General features: G+C 32.1%; 1 protein-coding gene across 3 annotated transcripts in view; it reads left to right on the top strand.

Annotated features, from left to right (window-relative positions):
- Positions 1 to 15,221: 15,221 nt before the first annotated feature.
- LOC124360261 (adenosine kinase 2-like) overlaps positions 15,222 to 21,582 on the top strand; it is a 44,681-nt gene continuing 38,320 nt past the window's right edge. Inside the window, exon 1 of one of the 3 annotated variants that reach the window (XM_046813705.1) lies at positions 15,222 to 15,394. In XM_046813705.1, the coding sequence (XP_046669661.1) occupies positions 15,375 to 15,394 (20 nt within the window). In that variant the 5' untranslated portion in view covers positions 15,222 to 15,374. Of the gene's footprint in view, positions 15,395 to 17,342; positions 17,457 to 19,411; positions 19,576 to 21,582 lie in introns of those variants that run through there. The other 2 variants (XM_046813707.1, XM_046813706.1) reach the window with 2 other exon arrangements.

Raw genomic sequence — 21,582 nt, 5'->3', positions numbered from 1 at the left:
AGTCCACTACTTCCGTATCCTGTCAGGGAGGTAGTGCCATATCCATTACCTCCAACACCTGAAACCGTTTAAGTGTCATATCAGTAAAACCAGCTCCTAATCTTTATCCCATTCCACCACTTCCGCATGCTGTCAGAGAGACAAATTCACATCCATTACCTCTAATACTGAAACTGTTCAGGTCCTATTAATTCCATATAACACCTCCAGCTGATCACCTAGAGACCTATCAAGACCAATTATATAAAAGTATAGAAAAGAAACTTTTGTATGTATTAATCGTTACTTATCCGGATTTGTCCAAGAGGACCATGAATAAATGAAAACGGAAGAATGCAAATTCAAGATACAAATCGAGCTAACCATTTCCAAAATGGTTTGTCAGGATATTTTGTGAAAAGTCGCATATGATAGGGTCCACTGTCCGAGTAATTAAATAAGGATAAATATCCAAAAGGTATAAAAGGGCAAATGAAAAATACGCAATACAGATTGAAAGATCTTTGTATACTACATTTAATATAAATGTATATGTCCATTCCAAGACAAATGTAAAGACGATTATCATGTTTACTTAGTGTTGCACAGGTTGTTGGTATTTTTACATAAATTTCTATTTTAACTTCTAAAATTTTTGCGATAGTCTGACTCTTTGATAGAGTTAACTTAAATATGGTGACAGTTTGTTTAGGTGACAAATTGGTGAACACGTTTTTTTCCTTCTTCGTCTATGGAAGCTATTTGGCTGGTATGTCTCTTGTTATAGGTGGAGTGTTTGGTATGACTAAAGCAATCAACGTTGATCGTGGCTGGTGCTGGGATGAGTACTACTTGCAAGCATCCAGCCTGCCCGACCTTTGCTGGTGGTCACGTATACGCCGTTTGTCCGTAAGTTAAGTGTTAGTAAGGCTTCTTAGCCCTAACTTATAAAATAATATATTCTTGAACTTTGAACCCTTTGACATTCAGAAAATTTTATTTATCGGTAATACCTTTAATACAGCAAAAAATCACTAGTTGAAGTAACTCATTTTAATTAGCTTGAGGATTTGCAATGCAATTTTATTATCAAAATACAAGTTGTCAAAATAAATTCGTATTAAGTATTGTGTTTTATAGTTCCTGTAGTTGATTTAAAACTGTTAGCATTATTTATCCTTAAAGCAATATTGATCCTTGTTTCTTTTAATTTATTGAAAGCTTTGTTTATAACACTTACATACTCAGCATTTTTATTCTATCTTAACAGTTATGACGCAAGTAGTTACGATTTCCATAAAAAATAACTAAAACAAATCAAACAACTTGAGCAAAGTAGTTACAAACCAATTTTACAAGAATAATTATTTATTGACTCTATATGGTCCATACGGTAACTTAAACCCATATCTGAAACGGTAAAAAATTGGAAATAAAATATATAGATCTTACAGTATTTTAATGATGGTAACGAGAAAATAACAGAATAAATAAGTTTGAAAACAAGCTGAGTCCCCTCATATGAGATTTAATAATGTCAGATTGTGAATTAAAGTGCAAAAATAAATAAATAATAGACTAAAAATTCAATATTAGAAATCTGTAACAATATTTGATTTCATATCAACATTGCGTTGTAGAAACCGGTGTAATTAACCGAAAATGTTATTATTTGAACACAGTTATAACCCAACTTAACGAACAAGTATATGAATCTTGAAGCACATGGCAAGTTATCTCGAGAAAGCTTTCATTTGAAGTTTTTCAATTTTGAATGATTTTTCTCCAAATAGGAAAGAATGAGGTATATCCAACCATGGAATATGATTGAGCATCATTAAATTCACTTAATACACTGACATAACTTCTCTTTCATCACCGTGGAAAAGGAAAATATTTCTTTGCTCTGCGATTTTCCATCTGTTATTTCTTCGCAGTATATTAAGAAAATAAAATGAGCTATACATGTTAAAGTATTCTATATAACCTCAGCAAAGACTGCAAAGCGCCAGTGGTGTGTCGTTCTCCTGCCTTGATAATTTTAGTCGTCGGGAGGAGATCTAATACGATAAACAGGTTAATTTATTTAATAATAAAAGGCCTGAAAAAGTTATCAAAACTGAAGAGGAATTAATTGAGTTAGAATGTAAGAAATAATAAAATTCATCCCGTGTTATAAAAAATATCTGTTATTTAAAACAGAATGTCATCAACAGAGCCATAACGGAGAACCCTAACTTCAACATATTGCACCATAAGCTAGTGGATATTGCTGCTGGGACTACTTGAGTGTTTCATAGCCATGTACTGGTCGTAATGTAAACCCTATATACTAGCTTCTGTGCTTGTACTAGCTTTATTACAAAACTCTATGTTGTCCCAATTATTACAACTTTATTTCTGAGTAAGTTTTATATTATTAATTGGTTACGTATTAAATTTATAATTATATAAGTTACCGTTACTTATAATACTTTATTATATCGAAAATAATATAAAGAGTGCTTTAAGCATTTAACGATTTTTTTTTTAAATATAGCACACAACCTTGAAGAACTTATGTAGTGCAGTATCTGTATAAAACGGACAAGAAAGCTTGTGATATTTAAAGTCATATCAGTAAAGGTTTTTGTTACGATAATTTTCAAATTTACGATTAAGAATTAATTTTTGAAATACATGTAGTACGATTAATTCTAGTATCCCTATTTAAGTAAGAGATTGCGAAAAGTAGTTATTTTGATAAACATGTTTTAAATTAACGATATTAAAATAGGCTAACTGAGTCTTTTCTTGGCCTTTCTATTAGACTGGAAATAGTTTTTGAATTGGTTTGTAGACGTTTAAAAGGACATGATTATTGGAATACAAACATAAAGTTGAGTTGAAAAAACCTGTTTTTTCGAGGGCCTTGTAGGTCTTTAAATGCTTTCTTCTTCCAGATTAGACAATAGGTTGACTGACAACAGAGAATACGCAATGTAATATGTAAGAGGTTCTAACATTGCGTCGTTTTATTTCCAACTGATTTATTGACTGTTATAGTATGTTCAATATCATCTCTCATTATATGTAGTACACTATCTTACAGTGGTTACCAAAACTCGTTATTATATTATACGTTCATAAAATCTTCTACCCGTATATCCGTTTCTAGTTTAACTCTTAATAGAAAGGTCCTAAAGAATTGAAACTAGGTGCAAGGAAGAACCCTACTGTTTCTGAGTGAAAATTTAAAAATATTAGTCAGCCTGTGTGAAATTCTTTGATAAAACTTTCAGAGACTTAGTTGTTAGTTTCTCTTTATGCAAGGAACAGCTCTTTTGAGTCAAAAACATAAGTGACAGCCCGTCCTTATGTCTGTTCGATTGTGTGAAAGTTTTTCGTAATTTTCCTTAGGTTACGGTCCCTCTATTCAACGATGTATTCGGTTATTAAACGTAGGAATCCTCCATATACACTATTGTTCAATAAATATTTTTTTTAAATAGCCTTATAAATAGGTGAGGATAGTCCTAGGTTAACTCTAACATAATTAATAACTCTTAACATAATGTTTTTTTAAAAACATAAAACATTATTTTACAAGTTTTTGTCAATCACCATAATCTGATGGTCCAACCCATTGATTGTTTTGATTATTTTACTAGCTGGAAGAGTGCAAGAGGGCACTGTATAGGGAAAGTGCTATTGGACTGAATTACATAATGTTAATTTATAAATGTTTTGTGCTTTAGATTTCCTCTTATAATTAGGGCCAAACATTTATTTTTTCATTTTACAAGTGCAAAAAAACTTCAGGGTATGATTTTTACTACATAATGATGTAACTTCCTTAAGTATTGTTTTATTAATCCTCTTCTTGGCATAAAAGTACATAAACAGGGGAGTAACACAAATGATAGTGGGACTAAGCATGAATGATGTCTAAAACCACATTAACGTGCAACATTCTTAAACGTGATTTTACTAAAAAATATAATATTTCTAAAAATTTTCAATTAATTTTAAAATGTATGTCCCTAAGTCATATACTATGAAACATCTCCCAGTTTTTTCGATTCATTGTAACAATTCACATCATTATTTTCAAACTTTTTTCTTGGGCATGTTTATAAAAACGCAGACATAATTTCATGTAATCTAATTTAAATTTATAAATTCTAATCGTGTATTATTGTTTTCAGATATTATCGTGTACTGTAATTAATGATATAAAAATATTGTTATAAATTGGGTGTTGTTGTAAGTGCCTGCATATCTTCCTACAGATAATAACAGGACATACCTGTATGGCATATAGAATTTTTACATTTGTGTAGGGGCAGAAACTCATTAAGTATGATATTGTTAGTTTCATTTTCAAACCTTATTGCCTCCAAAATTTAACTGAGATAGGCTTCAAATCTTAAGAAACCTAAAATAATAGATAGCGCAAACCTTATTAAATTATAATTTCCAAGATGCGACGGTTGAGGATTTTATATTGTAACATCATGTATTGATTCCTTTTATTGGAAGTTTAGAAGGTGTGTTGAATGAAGGAGAACAGATCCAACTAAAGATAGTGCTGTAATGTTGCAGTTTTCATCTACCGATACTTAACGTGGGAGGTACTTAACTCGTGTCGTGCCCAACTCAAGTTGACCTTCACCCAGTGTTTGCTGCTCGCACATCGTTCTTTGTAATTGACTGTGATTACCGATTGGGTCTCGATAGTCAATTATATGCAGGATTGGATTTCCTCACAGATCTTAGAAGTAAATATTAATTTATTAAAAACTCCTAAAAATAATATTTCCAATAGTGCAAACCCCTCCCACCACGCCACAGTATAAAAATTATGCTTTTTACTATCTGGAAATGATGGATGTATTTTTCTTGATTTGAACAAAATACTTGGAAGTATAAGTAGCGCCTCAGTTGAAATACAACACATGATGGTGATAATATTATAATTTGATGTATTTTTAACATATCCATATGTATCTCTATCTGTATATGATAAAAATCCGAACGACTAACACTATTCGTACACCTTATTGTCACGTGATTTGTTTTTTTTTTACAGATAATCTCATAAAAAAATTCTCATAGTTTTACTTACAAATTTTCAATTATCTAGTTAACTATTGGATTTTATACCATTGTATACATTTCTGTATTATAATTCGGTTTTTCCAACAGATATGTATGTATGTATTAATTGCCAGAATTGCAGTAAATCCGAAAGTGTTGCAGGTATTGTACAGAGACAAAAGATGGGGGAAAATTTTGGGGGGGGGGGGGGTGGGGGGGGGGGGGGGTGGGGGGGGGGGGGGGTGGGGGGGGGGGGGGGTGGGGGGGGGGGGGGGTGGGGGGGGGGGGGGGTGGGGACATTGCTCCTCAATTATTTCTTTCAGGCTTTAAATTTAAAAATAACTTTCAATATAATAATATTTATGAAAACATTAATACGTTGTATTGTTATAAACTAACTTTACAATTATTTCTTGATAAAATTTAGTCTGGGCTATATCAAACAATAATTTAGTGACATATATACAGTATGTGTGTGTGTGTGTGTGTGTGTGTGTGTGTGTGTGTGTGTGTGTGTGTGTGTGTGTGTGTGTGTGTGTGTGTGTTTTATCCACGTACTAAGAATATATTTATTATTTTGATTGATAGCTTAGTAAAACTCTAAGCAGAGCCCCTCCCCCCCCCCAACGTAACGATGAAAAATCTTTCTTTATTTTTCTTTGCCTCTTAAAAAATCTTCGTTTTTTGTTCTCAGTTAAATTGTGAACACTCAAGTGCAAATTCTTAACATTTTAATTAAATGTTGAGACAAAATATTTAATTTTAATAGTCAAAGTGAATGAAAAGCGGTTGTTGCTATTGCTTAACTATTTCAATATTATAACTAGGTCTGGTGTAAATAAGGAGTAGTGGTAACTACTGCCTAGTTGTAGCTTACATTTGTCCGGATAAAGTGAATAAAGAGTATAGTTGCTATTTCTTCGGGCTAGTTGTATCTCATAATTTTAAAGCTTTGATGAAGACTTTTAATTTCTTGGCACTTGTTTGTTTATACCAGATTGTCTACTTACGCAAGTTATATTAAACATACTTACCGTATTTCAGAAAGTGTGAAAATAACAATTCACTGTTACACTTTTTATTTATCATCGTGTTTATTAATGGAATTTTAAATTATCTACATAAACTTAACAGTTTTATTAAACAATAAAATTGTTACTTTTATGGAACGAAATCTAGTGTTATTCGTACTTTCTAACTAAATTGTTATTTTACCTTCCGGTAATGTAGTAAAGAGGGGAGGAATTAACTTTACCCCTTCCTCTTTATTAATACTGACGTCAAATTTCCACCAACCTGAACCCGCATCACAACTAAGTGTAGTACACTGTTGTCAAATAAGGTAGAATTATTCATTTTTTCATGTAGACTAACTAACTCGTTCAATTCCACACACGAATTTTGACTCAATAATGTTCCACGTATTGCAAAATATTGATTACAGCTTTAAATACTTTCAGCATTAGGGATCCAGCCTGCAATGTAATGAAAATGGGATACTGCCACTGAAAGTTTTCAGTATTATTGTTGTATTTTTGTTTTTGTTTTGTAGTTTATAGTGTACTAAAAGATTTTTGTACACCTAGGTTTATTTATGTATATTGTATGTGTATTTTTATGAAGCCATAAACAAAGAGAAGCAAAACATCAACTGTTGTGGGTTGAATACATAACACAGCCCAATTTACAGTATCGCGCCACTGTGCTTCGTACTCGCATGGTACATGGTGGAGCTATTAATGAGCAATCCCTTTATGTTGCAACCCCTAGTACGTTGTAGAGCTCGTTCAAATCAGTACAATACTAGTTGAAATTGTAAACCTCTATAAAATGGCAGTCAGTTTATTTTTTTATAAAAATTAAAAACAGATTCTTAATTGGAAACAGTTTAAGATACTAAGGTATGTTGGTTGTGTTGTCTTATCTGTTTTGTTTCTACTCTCGGAACTATAGTATAGTTACCCGAATTTTAACATTAAAAAAAATCTAAGCAGAAGATACCTACATTAAAGGAAGTTAAATTAAAATTCGTTTATATCTGCGTTTAGACATATAAAACAAATTATATATACACTGCCAAGGCAACATCCCCCTGGGCACTTTGATGGTTTGCGCGTTCAAACGAGCGAGCCCCCATCACAGTAAACCTGACCGATTAAATCTGTTAGCAAATAACGGATTAAATAATGGTTTACATAACTAAACGCCCAATAGTTTTTAAGATTATAACGTGACCTATGCACCGATGACGAAAAGTTTGGGGCCATGTGGTCAGGATAAAAGTAAAAATGGTAGCTTTTAATATAATTATAAAATTCAAAAACACATACTATATAACATTACACTATCTTTTACGACATTTTAGCTTAATCGGATCACAAGTTTCCAAGTTATAAGTTTTGCAGTTGTTAAAAAGCGCCAATAAGTGGTAGGTTATTGTTTACAAATTATAAATATATATAATTTAATGTAACTGTCGTGATTGTTCACTTACTAATCTCCTAGTTAGTTTGTCGTTAGTTTTCAAAGTAGGGTATGTATACTTTTGGATTTGAAAGTTGGATGTCATTCAAGCTATTTATTTGCGTTTTATGATAATAACATTAAACAAACTTTGATACTTCGCAATGCCCCCTAGTTGGTCACCTCCTAACTGCCAGGATGTCAGGCAAGTTCGCGACGAGGGGGAGACAACGCCAGGGGGTGAGTGGACCGCCACACAGAAGGACAGTGATGGCGGAACGAAGCTAATTATTGCCGCCGCTTTGCATAAACCCCACATTAGAGAATTGTGTTGCCGACATCAAAGGACTCAGTGCGAATATATGGGTTAAAACTTTGATAGAGATATCTGTTTGAAATGATGGCGCTGTGTTACATTTTTAACTTTTGGGTTTGTACATCCAAACATTTATAAAAATATCAAGAGTTTGGCATTCAACTTTCTTAACTTTTAAAATGTGTTTGTTTGAAATTTAAATACAGAGTACATGCATTAATTTCAATGTTACTTTTAACCCCAGGCACTTTTGGGTAACAATGAATTTCTTATCCTATCCTATATCGGGCTATAAAGGGTAAAAGGTAAATTGTGTTTAATAAGCTAGAGCTTATTGGTTAAATACGATTATTTTCATTACATATGATGTACTACCTTCTTCCATATGTACAGTCAAATTGTTGCGAAAGGTGGTGTTCTCGTACTGTGTTGTACAATATTGTCATTTTTAACTACTATTCGTGCTTTGTTATTTTGTTTGTATATGTTTCAAAATAATTTGTTGAATACACAACTTACCTGTATTGAAGTTTTCCTTTATCATGTTAATAATCTTGATAATACTATTTACAAAATAAAAATATATCACAGTATTCAAATTGATAAACAACCGTATATAGCATTAGTACATAGACAGTGATACATTTATATATCGATTCGGACTCGCAGCAGAGTTCATATTTCAGATCATCGAATCTTATCTGTAATATTGATATGTAATATACTTTCTTAAAATTTTTTTGAACTTATATTTTATGACTATTTATTTACAAATATCTAAGCAGTCCTCAAAGATAAGTTTATAGTCAGCCAGTGTATACAAAGTTATTTCATTATTAATATAATAAGCTTTAGCAGCCCGTATGACTTTTCTGTAAAAATGTATTCAAAGCAGCACGTTTTCATTTTTTTGCTCTATTTTTTATATAACGTTGATATTTATAGATTTTAAATTTGAAGAGGAAAGCAGAATCAAATTTTTTCATAAGCTTTGTTATTGTGTTTTGTATAGTATAATAATAATAATAATAATAATATATATATATATATATATAGAACATTTTGTACTACCAATTCAAGTAATATTGATCACATGTGATAAAATGTTAAAGAAATATGTATCCATGTCTCAAATCAGAGTCTCTCGTTCAGTTTTAATATTTTAACAATAAAACCGTTTGAAAACTCTATTAAGTAATATATATATATATATATATATATATATATATATATATATATATATATATATATATATAATGTACAAGACAGGTGATTATTTGTATCCTGCCCAACATTCATTCAAATTGAATATCATTACCGTATAAAACGTATTATTTAGCTTCGACTACCATCTTTAAATTTCAGATTAAGGATACATAAATATATTTTTTGTCTTTACACTATTCTATTTTTCTCTATATGGCTTAAAAACGTATGCCCCCTAAACGTTGAGCAGTTAGATAGCAGCCTTGTTCTTTTTCTACTTATAATAGTAGACTATAATTATGTAAATAGAAACCTAAATGGAGAGTTCAAATTATTGAGGTAACTCTGGTATCTATGCAAGCAGCAAGTATGTTATTTATGTTTATATAATTTCTGCACAGTATAACGGTGGTTTCTAAAGGTGCCTCCTTTATATTAACGGGCTGCCTTTTGTTCAGTGTTGTGGTGTCATCTCGACAAGGGTGAGAGGAGGGGAGAGGTCGAGTGCACTGCCAGGCCCTAGACATAGCGCGTGTCCTGGTATCAATACATGATGTACCAGAGTAGGGCAGAAGGGAGGTAGGGACGACAAGTGGGGCCATTGTCTGTAAGCCGTCATGTCTACTGCCTGGCTCTCGCTGCTCGCTAGTCATCATCCTTCTATTCACCGCGTTTCATCGCACGAAACACCCCTGAGGTGTCTATTATACATGTGATGATCATTACCGAACAATGCCCAATCGTCATGCAGCACGCTTCCACCAGTCTTAGATCTTTATTTAACTACTGAAATGATTTAACTTACGCACACATTACAACGTTCTTATGGCAATTCACATTTTCGTGTTAGTAATATTAATCCAATAATTGACAAAACACGTTTAACATAAGTAAAATGTTGTGTTTGTATAACATTAAACTAAAGTTAAAGTGAGAGATGTTCATCAAATCACTCACAAACAGAATAAAATTTACAGTTTCTATTGCAAAAGAAACGACCACACTTATCACGAACTTGTTACATAGTACATCTCAGCACTACGAAACTTTGGGTTGTGGGAGTAATACGGGTTTATTTGGTGGGTGTTTATTGATTTATTTTTGAAAGTAAAAACTTTAGCAAGCCAAATTTAAACGCTTAATGAAGTGGAGGAGCAGTCATAAATGCAGCAAAAGGCAAAAAATGTACACTGTTGGTTATTTGTATTTTAGATTCATGTATACCCCAGAGAATTTTGTATACTTCAGTGGGTGCCAAATTGAAACAACTTTTAGTTCGATTTCATTTTTTAGTTTTGTTTATTGATTCAAAGTTTATTTTTAGCCCGAAACAGTTTACAACATTACTTCAGACTAGACACAGATCATAGTCTGTTTGTCTCAATTCATAGTTTGTTTTTGTGTGTAAAAATACGGCGCCTAACCGGTATTAGAAATTTGGTCCCGGAAATGATAAACTGAGATTCTAACGACACACAACCAGTGACAGCTAAATTATTTCACTCAATTAAATCTGTACCTCTATAATACATTTATTTCGAAGTCCGCTACTTTTAGAATAAGCAGTTTACAATCATTGATCATCACTTAAGTTTAAATTTCCAACTATTTGAAAACTATTTCAGATATAACGAAATTTTAAGGTTTTAAATGTTCTATTTTAATTGAAACTGGAAAGGAATCTATACGAAATATAGCCTAAATTGAAACTTTTGTAAATAAAAACTTCTACAATACCAGCTCTTATCGATTGTGTTGTAACGAACTCAGACAATATCTATAATAATAATTATAACTAATAATCTATAAAGGGAGGTTTATACCTAATTTTAAAGTTTCCTGAAGAACTGTAATCCAACGTACGAACGCGCATGTACTGGCAACATATTTTACGAAAATCATAACGTCCAACGCAGTGTAACTATGAATGATACATATTCTACGCCCTCACAGTTCTTGATTCTGTGCTACGAAGTGTATATAAGAGGAAGTAAACAACTACCTTAACCAAATTGCATAACATTTATACGTGTGGTTTGATCGATAAAGAACTAGTATTTTATTGCTTGAATATGCACGAAAGAATATTACGAAGGTCAGTGCTCTTCTATCGCAATAAGATATAACAATTACAATACAAGATATGTAAAATAAGGTTCTGTAATTTCAATAGTATATGTTTATTAACCATCCTTGCATACACGAGGTATAATTAAAAATAGATTAGAACGATTCTTGATGTTGCTCTGTGAATTGTGGCAGAATTAGGTCTAGTTCACGTGAGTAGAAGTAGTTATACAGGGGGAAATGATCACAGTCAGTTTATTTTGATTGTTACTCCAAATCAAATTGTGTATTTCCTTAACTTTAAAAGATTTTTAATATTATTAAAAAAATAATTGAAAAATGCAATAAAATATGTATGAAAATATATTTACAAACAATATTAGTAATCTCAAACTCACAAAAAAATTTACATTCTCTAACAATAAATGAAGTCTTAAAACTGCATTTATGCTAAAGTGACTCACTTGCTACACTGTTACTTTAAACATACCTAAAAAGGGAAAATACTCGCAGACCTGATATATCTAATACGGTAAGTCGACTTACAGTATTCAATCATGAGAATATAGAATGATGCTTTCATAAGATTATGATATACTTCTTATTGATACCATAAAACAAAAAACACATTTAATCGAAATCAAACAAATAACGAGTTGAGATTAATAAAATATTGTTTGCAGAAAGATGTGTTGTACACTCTCATCGAGCAAAATCATGTAAACCAATAATACTGACAAAATTCAGATGTGCGTACTGGTTAAGACCCTCATTGAACTAATTAGGCTACATTATGTATATGGTTAAATGGAAGCTGAGTCAGCATGGGGGATCGAGGCTTCTCATTCGCCTCAAAGCAGAGCCTCCTGGCCCAGAGAGTGACTCCCATTGGAACCATGTTTACGGTTTCCATCTTAAATACATGAGTAATATAGATGGAGTTTTATATCACATTTCAACCTCTAAATTACCATGCTCGAAAATTACCGTGCATACAGACGAACACACACAAAGAAAGAAATTTGATTTCTTACTCAACTAGTAGGATAGACTCCGCTGAACGCTCAGCCAATAAACTTTGTACTGACTAATTTTAAGTATATAAATACATGTTAAGAGTCTACATTTTTCAATCAATAAATGTGCCGCAATATTTTCCCTTACATCTTTAGTACCGGTACAGAAATATACACTATAACCAAGTTTTAAATCGTACTTAAGAGAGAGGCAAGGCAACGAGGTATTTGATACTTTTGAACTACTATACATGAGATTTATGCTCTCTATTACATTTTTCACCAGTGATCACAGTCAGAATAACACAGTAAAAATGCCCTTTGCCGTTCAGCTTGCTATGATGATAACATACTGCAGGTTAAACACTGTACAGAAACAGTATGGTACATATTTTAAAGTTGCTATACAATAACTGTCTAGCTATTATACATGTCCTTGTTAATACATGAGGATGAGGATCGTTAATTTAAGGCCCCATTTATTTGTTCATCCAGGTTGTTGCAGGGTAGTTATAGAAGAAGAGGCAATGAGATTAGACGGGTTTATACTTCAAGTTAAGGAGGATGTCTACGCTCAAAGGATCAAAAAAATGTATTTTTTTACTGTACATTTTTATTATTTATTTAATGTTACCTTCGTAATTTTTGTACACAAAATGTCAAAAACATGGTCCTAATAAATTATTTGTACATATAACAAATAATAAAAGCAGTATTGCAATTAATATTTTGGTGCAATTTTCAGCCACAAAGTATATTTAATAGCATTTGTATTTTGTTTGCATTTGCATATTATATTTTTGGTAATTGGGTATTAAACATTTTATTTTTCAATAATATTATTCTTAAAATAATACTTTACATGACTATAGTATCAATATGAAACGTGAATCAGAAAAAAGTATCTTTGAGAATTATTTTAAGTATTCAAAGTATTATTTTAAGTATTATTTTTAGTATTTTAAGTGTTCTAATATTTAGAACAGAAACTTGTATTCAGTATCATATTATATCAATCAAAAGTAGGGCTGTAGGTTATGTTTTCATATCCGTTTCTACCACTCAACAATAATTGTTTACAGTTTATGTGCATTTTGATTCACTTGTTAAAGTTGTATCGTATATCAAAACTGTGTGATAATATAGTGTTGTTCATGGCATTGAAACATTTTAGGCAGTGTAATGCATAGGTTATGTGTTATTACTATAGGCCTAGCCTAAAGTAATAGTTTTTTTATTAAATTAATCTTCTCATTGTCATGGCTCCAGTGAATCCAAAAGCTAAGCCACTGAAAAATTCAATAAGAAGGAAAGCTCAATCTGCAATCCAGATACGTTGAGAAGTAATAGAAAAAATGGAAGTGAATCTAGAACTAGTACAACTTCTACATCCAACAACTCTCATATTAAAATCTCTTTTTCTAGCAGACCAGGTTGCTCAAAGAATTTAGAGAAATATACCAATACAGAAAATACAATCCATTTTCCGATTCTAGAAGATTTCCAGATTTCACGAAGAATTATTACTAGGCCTAACAAGAGACATACCTCCTGAATACCTACAAGTTGATTCTAACTGTTTGGTAGGTTAGTTGAAAATATAACTTGTCCTAAGTGCTGAGAAATCTGGATATAATATACACAAAAAAATGACAAAGACCTTCATTAATCATGAGTACAGGCTGTTTTGATGTAGCAGTCAGCTTCGATGGAACTTGGCATAAACGTGAATTCACGTCAAATTAAGGAGTTGGAATTGTTATCCATATTAATACTGGGTCGATTATAAAATTTTGTGTCCTTTCGAAGTTTTGTCGAAACTGTGCTCTAACCAAAGTTCAACTTGGGAACAACAGCCCTGAATTCAATATATGGTATGAATGTCACTTGGAGTGTTGTGACATAAACTACACTGGGTCGTCGCCTGCAAAGGAAGTAGCTGCAGCCAAAATATGGCAGCGATCATTGCAAGGAGAAAACAGCTGGTGTTTCTGTAACAGAGCTCTTGCCAATAATGAAACACCAGATAAAAATGTACAACACTTAAAAACACATATAAATAATACAGTTTTGAAGTACATAGTCCCATTTATAAAAGGTTGTCAGAAAAAGAACTGCTACAAAGATGCCTCAAGGGCCAGACCAAAAATACAAACGAAAGCCACATTTGGCGTAAGTGCGACAAGACAAAAAATGGTTCCAGAAGACTTGTAGAAACTGCTGTGGTAGATGCAGTAATTTATATAACTTTAGGAATATTGCTACAGTCTCAAGTATGGTTTAAGCTTCATTGTCACCTAAAAGTCAGTCCAGCAAAATCGACAAGATGCGGGATCGACGTCGTCGCGTAAAGATTGAGAAATCAAAGTCAACTAGGCTAAATAGGCGAAGATTATATTTGAGACAGAAAAATCGTGAGGAAGAGGAGAGAAGAAAACAGGTTGAAGGCAATACCTAAGGACCCAGACAATTTTAAAAGTAACTTATTCCTAATAAACTTCCTGATAAAGTTCTTTTACATTTAAAGTTCGTTGTTTTGGTTTATTGGCGTTTTCCGAAAGTAATTAATTTTTACAAAGTTTACCTACATTTCTATTGAGTTGTATAAGAGATAAATTGACGCTTTTTATTTTGTTCAGTTCGGCCTATTCTAAACTTTGTACCTATAGTATTAATTGGCTAAAATAATGATATTAAAGTGTTGGAAACTAAATAAAACCAGATTTTTAGGCAAAAAGGGGTTTTGAGTCGTAAATATTGTTTGTCACATAGTTTGTTCATAAAAATTAAAACCCATACAACCTCATACTCATTAAATGACCTCAAAATTCAACTTTAACCTTCTAAAGCTAAACTATAGTATAACAATATATAAAAAACGACTACTTGATCATGGCTGAATACTTATTTAATTCTTCAACAAACCCATTTTAACAGTGTATAATATATTAATGATTTTTCTGTAGTTCTGCTCTGGTTTTAAACCAAAAGCTGAAGGAGAGGTTAAAAAAAGTAATTACGTTATGTTTGTTATATAACAGTCTGCACTGCACTCTGCACTGCACTGTACACTGCTATTGTAATCGCAGATCACAGTGCAGTGATAGATAGTTGTATTTGTTTACCCGCTACTTTGAGGTTACGTTATGCAATGCTCTTAATTATATTTAAAATAGTTACATTTCTAAATTGAATTTGTCAAGATATAATTATTTTTAAATTTGTTACCTTCAAACGCAATAGGCGTAATGCAGTCTTCAATGCTAAGGTATTGCTTGTTGTTTTGTTGTAGGAGTACTTACTAAAAAATTACATTACATGATAACAGTGTAAAATGTATAAATTTAATATGAAATGATTTAAATTTTTAAAGCATTTATTCTCTATTAATATTTAATTATTTTATCGGCTGTATACCAATTGCTTAATATTAGCTTGTAAATATGAAATTAACTGCCAGAGTGGCAAAATATGAGTTTCACTTTAAATATATAAAATTTGGAATATATTATATTATGTAACATAGACTAACATTATTTTACCTAAAACGATCTAGGCCTAAAACCACGGTATCAATTTACATTAATGTGACCATGGAAAGTTATGTTCATTTTTTTTCCTGAAAACTACAGTTTTTCCTGAAAACATATATTGAAGAAAAAAATTCGTCGGCGACAAAAATCAAAGAAGCTACGATTTTTTTAAAGCCTCTGAAAACTCCGTTTTTGACAGTTTCCTATAACTCCGCGTCTGCTCAAACTCAGTATAGCCAGATTTTAAAAACCGATTATCATACCAACAACGAGAAATTATCGTACTTTCATATAAAATAATCGTACCAAACACATTTAATGAAAAAGTATGTTATGTTTGTATAATAAATTATGTTATAATTAACTTTTGGTTTGTTACTTGTATAAATTTGTCAAAAATCTTTCATGGTACGATAATAACTACCCATCATGTATCTTACCGGCGCATAAAATCAATGAAATGATCGTACCTTTATGATAATTATCGTAACTCTGGCAACACTATCCATATTTGACAGTTTGGTATCACTCCGCACCTTCTCAAATAAAGAAGGGACGCCATTTTGAACTACTGTTGTTCCTCTGCGTCTATTCTTAACCTCCTAGTTCAGTAGTGGTAATGGCACACCTTTTTGTTGGATGTTCGGTATCTCACGTGGAAGCAATTCGTAAAGACGAGAATGGAGTTTTACAATTTTATGCTGGTAACAATGCCTGCCCACTGTGCAGTGCTTGCTCTTTTAGAAAAAAAATTAACTCGAGCTTGCAAAAGTCGAATCCCGGATCACGTGATGCCCCTGCTCCTTAACGCAATAATATCCAAAAGGCATCAATATAATACAATAATATACTTTCCCCCCAGTTCATATGCAACCTGTGATAATAATACTTGGCTATAAATGCCCAACCCATGAAAAAAGTCCATTTTCCATGGTCACGCAAATATAAATAAATACCACAAACCACTTTTCATAATTCTCTAAAACAGTGGACATATATAGCTTAATTTCTTTTCTAGAATTTTTATAGATGCTGACAAAGCATTATTGCACATTAATTATTGGGCTAACTTGTTTTTAAATGAACTGATGTAGTGGACTGTAGGAAAATTGGATTTCTGGATTAGAAGGTAACACATTAAGGACAGAGTAGGTACAGTTGGAGGAATTTAGCTGTGCTCGTAGGGTCCTAATACTACCCTTTCAACAAATAAACGCTATCTGTGTGGCGGGCTGCATTTACGTGCTAGCCGCTGAGATGTAGGTGCAACAATCTCTGTAACGACTTTAAACTCACGATTTCGATTTGCAGATTAGTATTGACAAATATATTATTTTTAAAAACATGTTAAACAACACTCTAACAACTGAAAAACAAGGATAAGTCCTATTATTGCTATTATTTGGTATTCTCTTATTATTTAATTCCATAAAAAATAAGCACTGTCACAAAACAGACTGATTGTAGTGAGTGTGATGAGTTATTTGGCTCAATACGATTCCTGAAAGGAGGGTTTTACCCATGAGTCATATGAAATGTTTTCGGGACGCAGCGCATAATGCTACCCCGCCACGCCTCCCGCCTATCACCACACATTCAAGGTCACGCGCGCAGCTGAAGTCCTCGAACTGTATAACTAGAAAGGATAATAGGGTTAACAACATTTACGTGAAAGACTGGCAGTGAATTTGAGAGTGGGGCTGCAGTATGATGTCCAATACTCGATTGATTGATAATATCACATCAGGATTAAAATAATTTAAATGCTGTTAGACATATTTACCCTCTTAAGTAATTGTAAGTACTACACTGCTCAAACTTCCAAACAAAGTTGTATTACTTTCTATAATATAAAATGCTTATATTTCTCTGACATACAAAAATATAGCTTCACTCTAATAGAATATTAAAAGTCTATAATGTATTCACCTCTACATTATTGTTCCAAATTAATTCAAACAATCTTGTATGGTATTTGAGTAATAGCCGCTAGAGATGGGAAATAGCCTTCTGTTGTTTGTCAATTACGTATTGCAAAATAAGGTGAGGGCCGCGGTTTTTATATCGCTTATTACAATCATCGATAGCCTACTTTATATATCAAATAACAGAACCATCAATCAATCAATATCAATGTTTTTAAAATAATATATTAAAGTCACATGTTTCAAATTAATATAAATAGTTTTAATAATTATTACATAATGCAATAAATACTTAAGAACCGTAACTATTAATCAAACGATAAAATTAAGATAGGTGACAAGAAAAATTTCATTTGAATAATAAAGAAAATGTAACAACAAAACAAATATCTTGAAACCGAGAAAGGAAATCATCTTTAAGTCTTATGTGTTTAGTTTTCTAAAGTTAACTATCTTTTTTTTTTATTCAAAAGAAGTAACTTATAGAGCAAATTGTGTTTGTTTGGAATTTAAAATATGTGTATACAGTTGGTACAGATGATTTATTTATCAGTCAAATCAATTACTATTGGTTCATTATATCAATGTGTGTAATAATTAAATATCGTTTGATGATTTTGATATAAAAAACTGGGTCCGCTTATCGTACTCTACCCTAATGCTCCAGTAATCTGTTACCTTGGTAACATGTTAGTATACAAAACTTTAACTAACTCATTACAATGTGACTGTTAAACTAATAAAATTATAAACAGGTTGATTTAAATTTTCACATTTTAACACCATTATTGGGTACTACGAAGTCCTTATTTGTTACTAGGCTGTACTTACTTACGTATTATAACTATAAAAATTTAAACATAACCTTTATAATAGCTCACTTTATCTTAACTTGAATTCAGGTACTATCTCGAGGGATGTTTTACTTATTTCGCCAGAAGTGCGGGATGGCACCACCGAAGCCCACACTGATGGCAAGGGGCATGTCTGTTTGGTATTTTTCCGACCTCAGATCATGCCCCAGTACGTCCAACTTCAACGACATCAGATCATGTAGTACAATGTAAGACATGATTTAAGGTTAAGAAAATACTGACTAGAAATGCCCCTGGCCATCAGTGCAAGCTTCGGTAATAACTCATGTTCTTTTCTCTATGCCTTATGGGAAATTCAGGACCTCTGCCGAATCTGTATTAAATAAAGATTTAACATATTGGATTATTCCAGTTACTTACACTAATAAACAGTTTTTATTTCAAGACGCTACCTCATCAGCGTGTCTAATAGTTTAAGGGTAAACCCTGATCCATAAAATTATACAAAGGAAACTTTATACCCTTTTAAAACCTAAAAATTAAGAAAAACAAATTTTGAATGATTATAATTTGAGTCCGTTGCAAGACTAGATTTTTAATTCTTATTGCTCTTCAATGTACCTTTAGGTTGTCTAATTTTTTTTCCTCCATCTTAATAGGAATAACATGGGTATGTATTATTGGAACTCCTAAAAATCCCACATAAATTATTAAAATTAAGAGACTTGTATATAAATTTGTATGTAAGGGCAAGTAAAAGAATTTTTACACTGTACAGTATTTGCAAGGGGATAATATTTTTGTCTGTCAGTGTGTTAGTGGTGTTGAACACATACTTTGCAGTCTAAATGGCATTTTCAGTTCTTATGTAATAAACTGAGTTATTGATATAGCACATGATAAGCCTTTATCACTAACTGGTTATCTGGTAGTCATTCCAAACTTTTTAAAGATGTATCATATATCTTAAAAATGTTTGGAATGACCACCAGTTAACCATTTATCACCAAAAGCTAATCATGTGTTATATCAATAGCTTAGTTTATTACACAAGAACTGAAACTGAAAACAGTTCTTAAATTTATTAACAATATTTACTTTTTACACTTAAGTAACAGGAATATTAGTGATAAAAGCAACCTAGTGCAATAACTCTGTCTTAGCGTGCTCAGCTATGTAAGTCCAAACATTATGATACAATTCATAGCCTTAAGGAGAAAATATATGAATTCATAATTTGGTGTTCAACGGTTATGAAACATTATGAAATTAGCTCCGTAAATATTCCAGTTCCAATTCTCAATTATATCCTTAAGAGTATCATTACATCTGGAAAAGGTTTCATCACGTTAAAACAGATTTGAATTAATGTTATTAAAACTCAAAACCTTAGGTTCAGTACTGTATTTTATATATACAGGGTGTATATTATGTCTGGAAACACCCAAATTAAATCCTTTAATAATTTAAATATAAATTTGAAACCTCTTACAATCGTGATAGAGATTGGGCATCTACTTTTTGGAACAATGTTTTGTTATGTCACACCAACGGGGGACGTCCTGCCGAGGGGTATCGTGAATGAATATTCTTAATGGAAAGCCTATACCTTGTGATACATAATTTTAAAGGTAATAGCTTACTGAATTGAATGCCACAAACCGCATCTCAAAGGAATTTTTCTATCAGAAAATAGAGCATTTTTAGTATTGAAAATTTACTGATGTTCAACAATGTAATTTTAACATTGGTTCTTGCCACAAAATGTGTTACACTAATTTTTTAGCATTTTTTAAATGTTCAATTTAAATAAAACAAAAATTTCATTTTAAGCTGGTTCTATAGCACAAATTTGCCAGTTTTTATTACAGTACAATTATGGAAATACTTATGTTATTGATTTCTTATTACAAATAAAAAATAATGTATGCTGTTAGAAAAGTCTTACAACAAACGTTTTACCTGCATTTGGTGTCAAAGCAATTGTGTCGAACTGTGTTCCTTCTACGGTTTGACAATGAGCCAATCTTGTGTAAAATGATTCGACAGAGTTGCCTAACATTTCTTCAGTTATCAAAGCAATCTCCTCTATAATCCTGTTTCTTAGGTCTTCCAAATTATGAGGCTTTCTTCTATAAACATTGGATTTTAAATGACCCCATTTAGGAAAATAATCGATTGGTGACAAATCCGGAGATCTTGGAGGCCATTCGATTTCTCCTCTTCGGGCCAATCCATTTATGAGGAAACCTTAAATCCAAATACTCTCTTACCTGTCTCCCATAATGGGGTGGAGCACCATCCTGCTGAAACCATACATTATCAAAGTATTCTCCTGATGCAATTTGAATAGCTGGGATTATTTCATTTTGGAGCATATTGTAGTAAAGTTCGGCATTTAAATTTCTATTGATGAAAAAGGGTCCAACAATTTTGTTACCCTAAAAATTCCACACCATACGTTTCAGTTTTTGTGGTTGCTGTGAATGGGACTCAGTAAATCCAATGTGGGTTTTCACTAGCCCAGTAACGGCAATTGTGCCTGTTAACATTGCCATTTAGGAAAAAAGTTGCCTCATCAGAAAATAGTATGGTCAGAAAAATCTCTATTGTCATCACATTTGCGCATCACAAGTTCACAAAACTCAACTCTTCTGTCGTAATCATCCTCACTTAACTGTTGGACTAAATGAACTTTAAATGGTTTGTATTTATTAATTTTCAAAATCTTACTCACAGACATAGGGTGCATATCATGTTGCTGTGCAGCTTTTCTGAGCGATGTATGTGGGTCTTCAATAAATGTTTGCAAAAACATCTAGTGCATGTTCTTCATCTGTTGCAGATTGTATCCTACCCGACTTTGGCCGATTACGTACACTCCCTGTCATTTCAAAACGCTCAATAGTTTTTGATATTGTTGAAACACTTATGGGATTCCTTTCTGGGAAAGTGTCATTAAACAAATTACAAAACTTCCCGATAAGATCTTTGGACGATCGCCATATCCTCGCATCATCAACAGGAGTAATTCGTTCTCTTTCAGACAATTCCATTAAAATGCCAAATAAAAACTGAACTACTGTAATTAGATAACTTGTTGACAGCAATGCTTCAGAGACACTGATTAACTCGACAGGAATGATATGGACCTTTTTCCATTTGTAATTCCCAAGCTTAGAC

This window comes from Homalodisca vitripennis, chromosome 4, assembly GCF_021130785.1.
Source record: "Homalodisca vitripennis isolate AUS2020 chromosome 4, UT_GWSS_2.1, whole genome shotgun sequence".
Taxonomy (NCBI): Eukaryota; Metazoa; Arthropoda; class Insecta; order Hemiptera; family Cicadellidae; genus Homalodisca; species Homalodisca vitripennis.
Note: the sequence above shows the minus strand (reverse complement) of the source record. Positions and strands in the feature narration are given on the sequence as shown.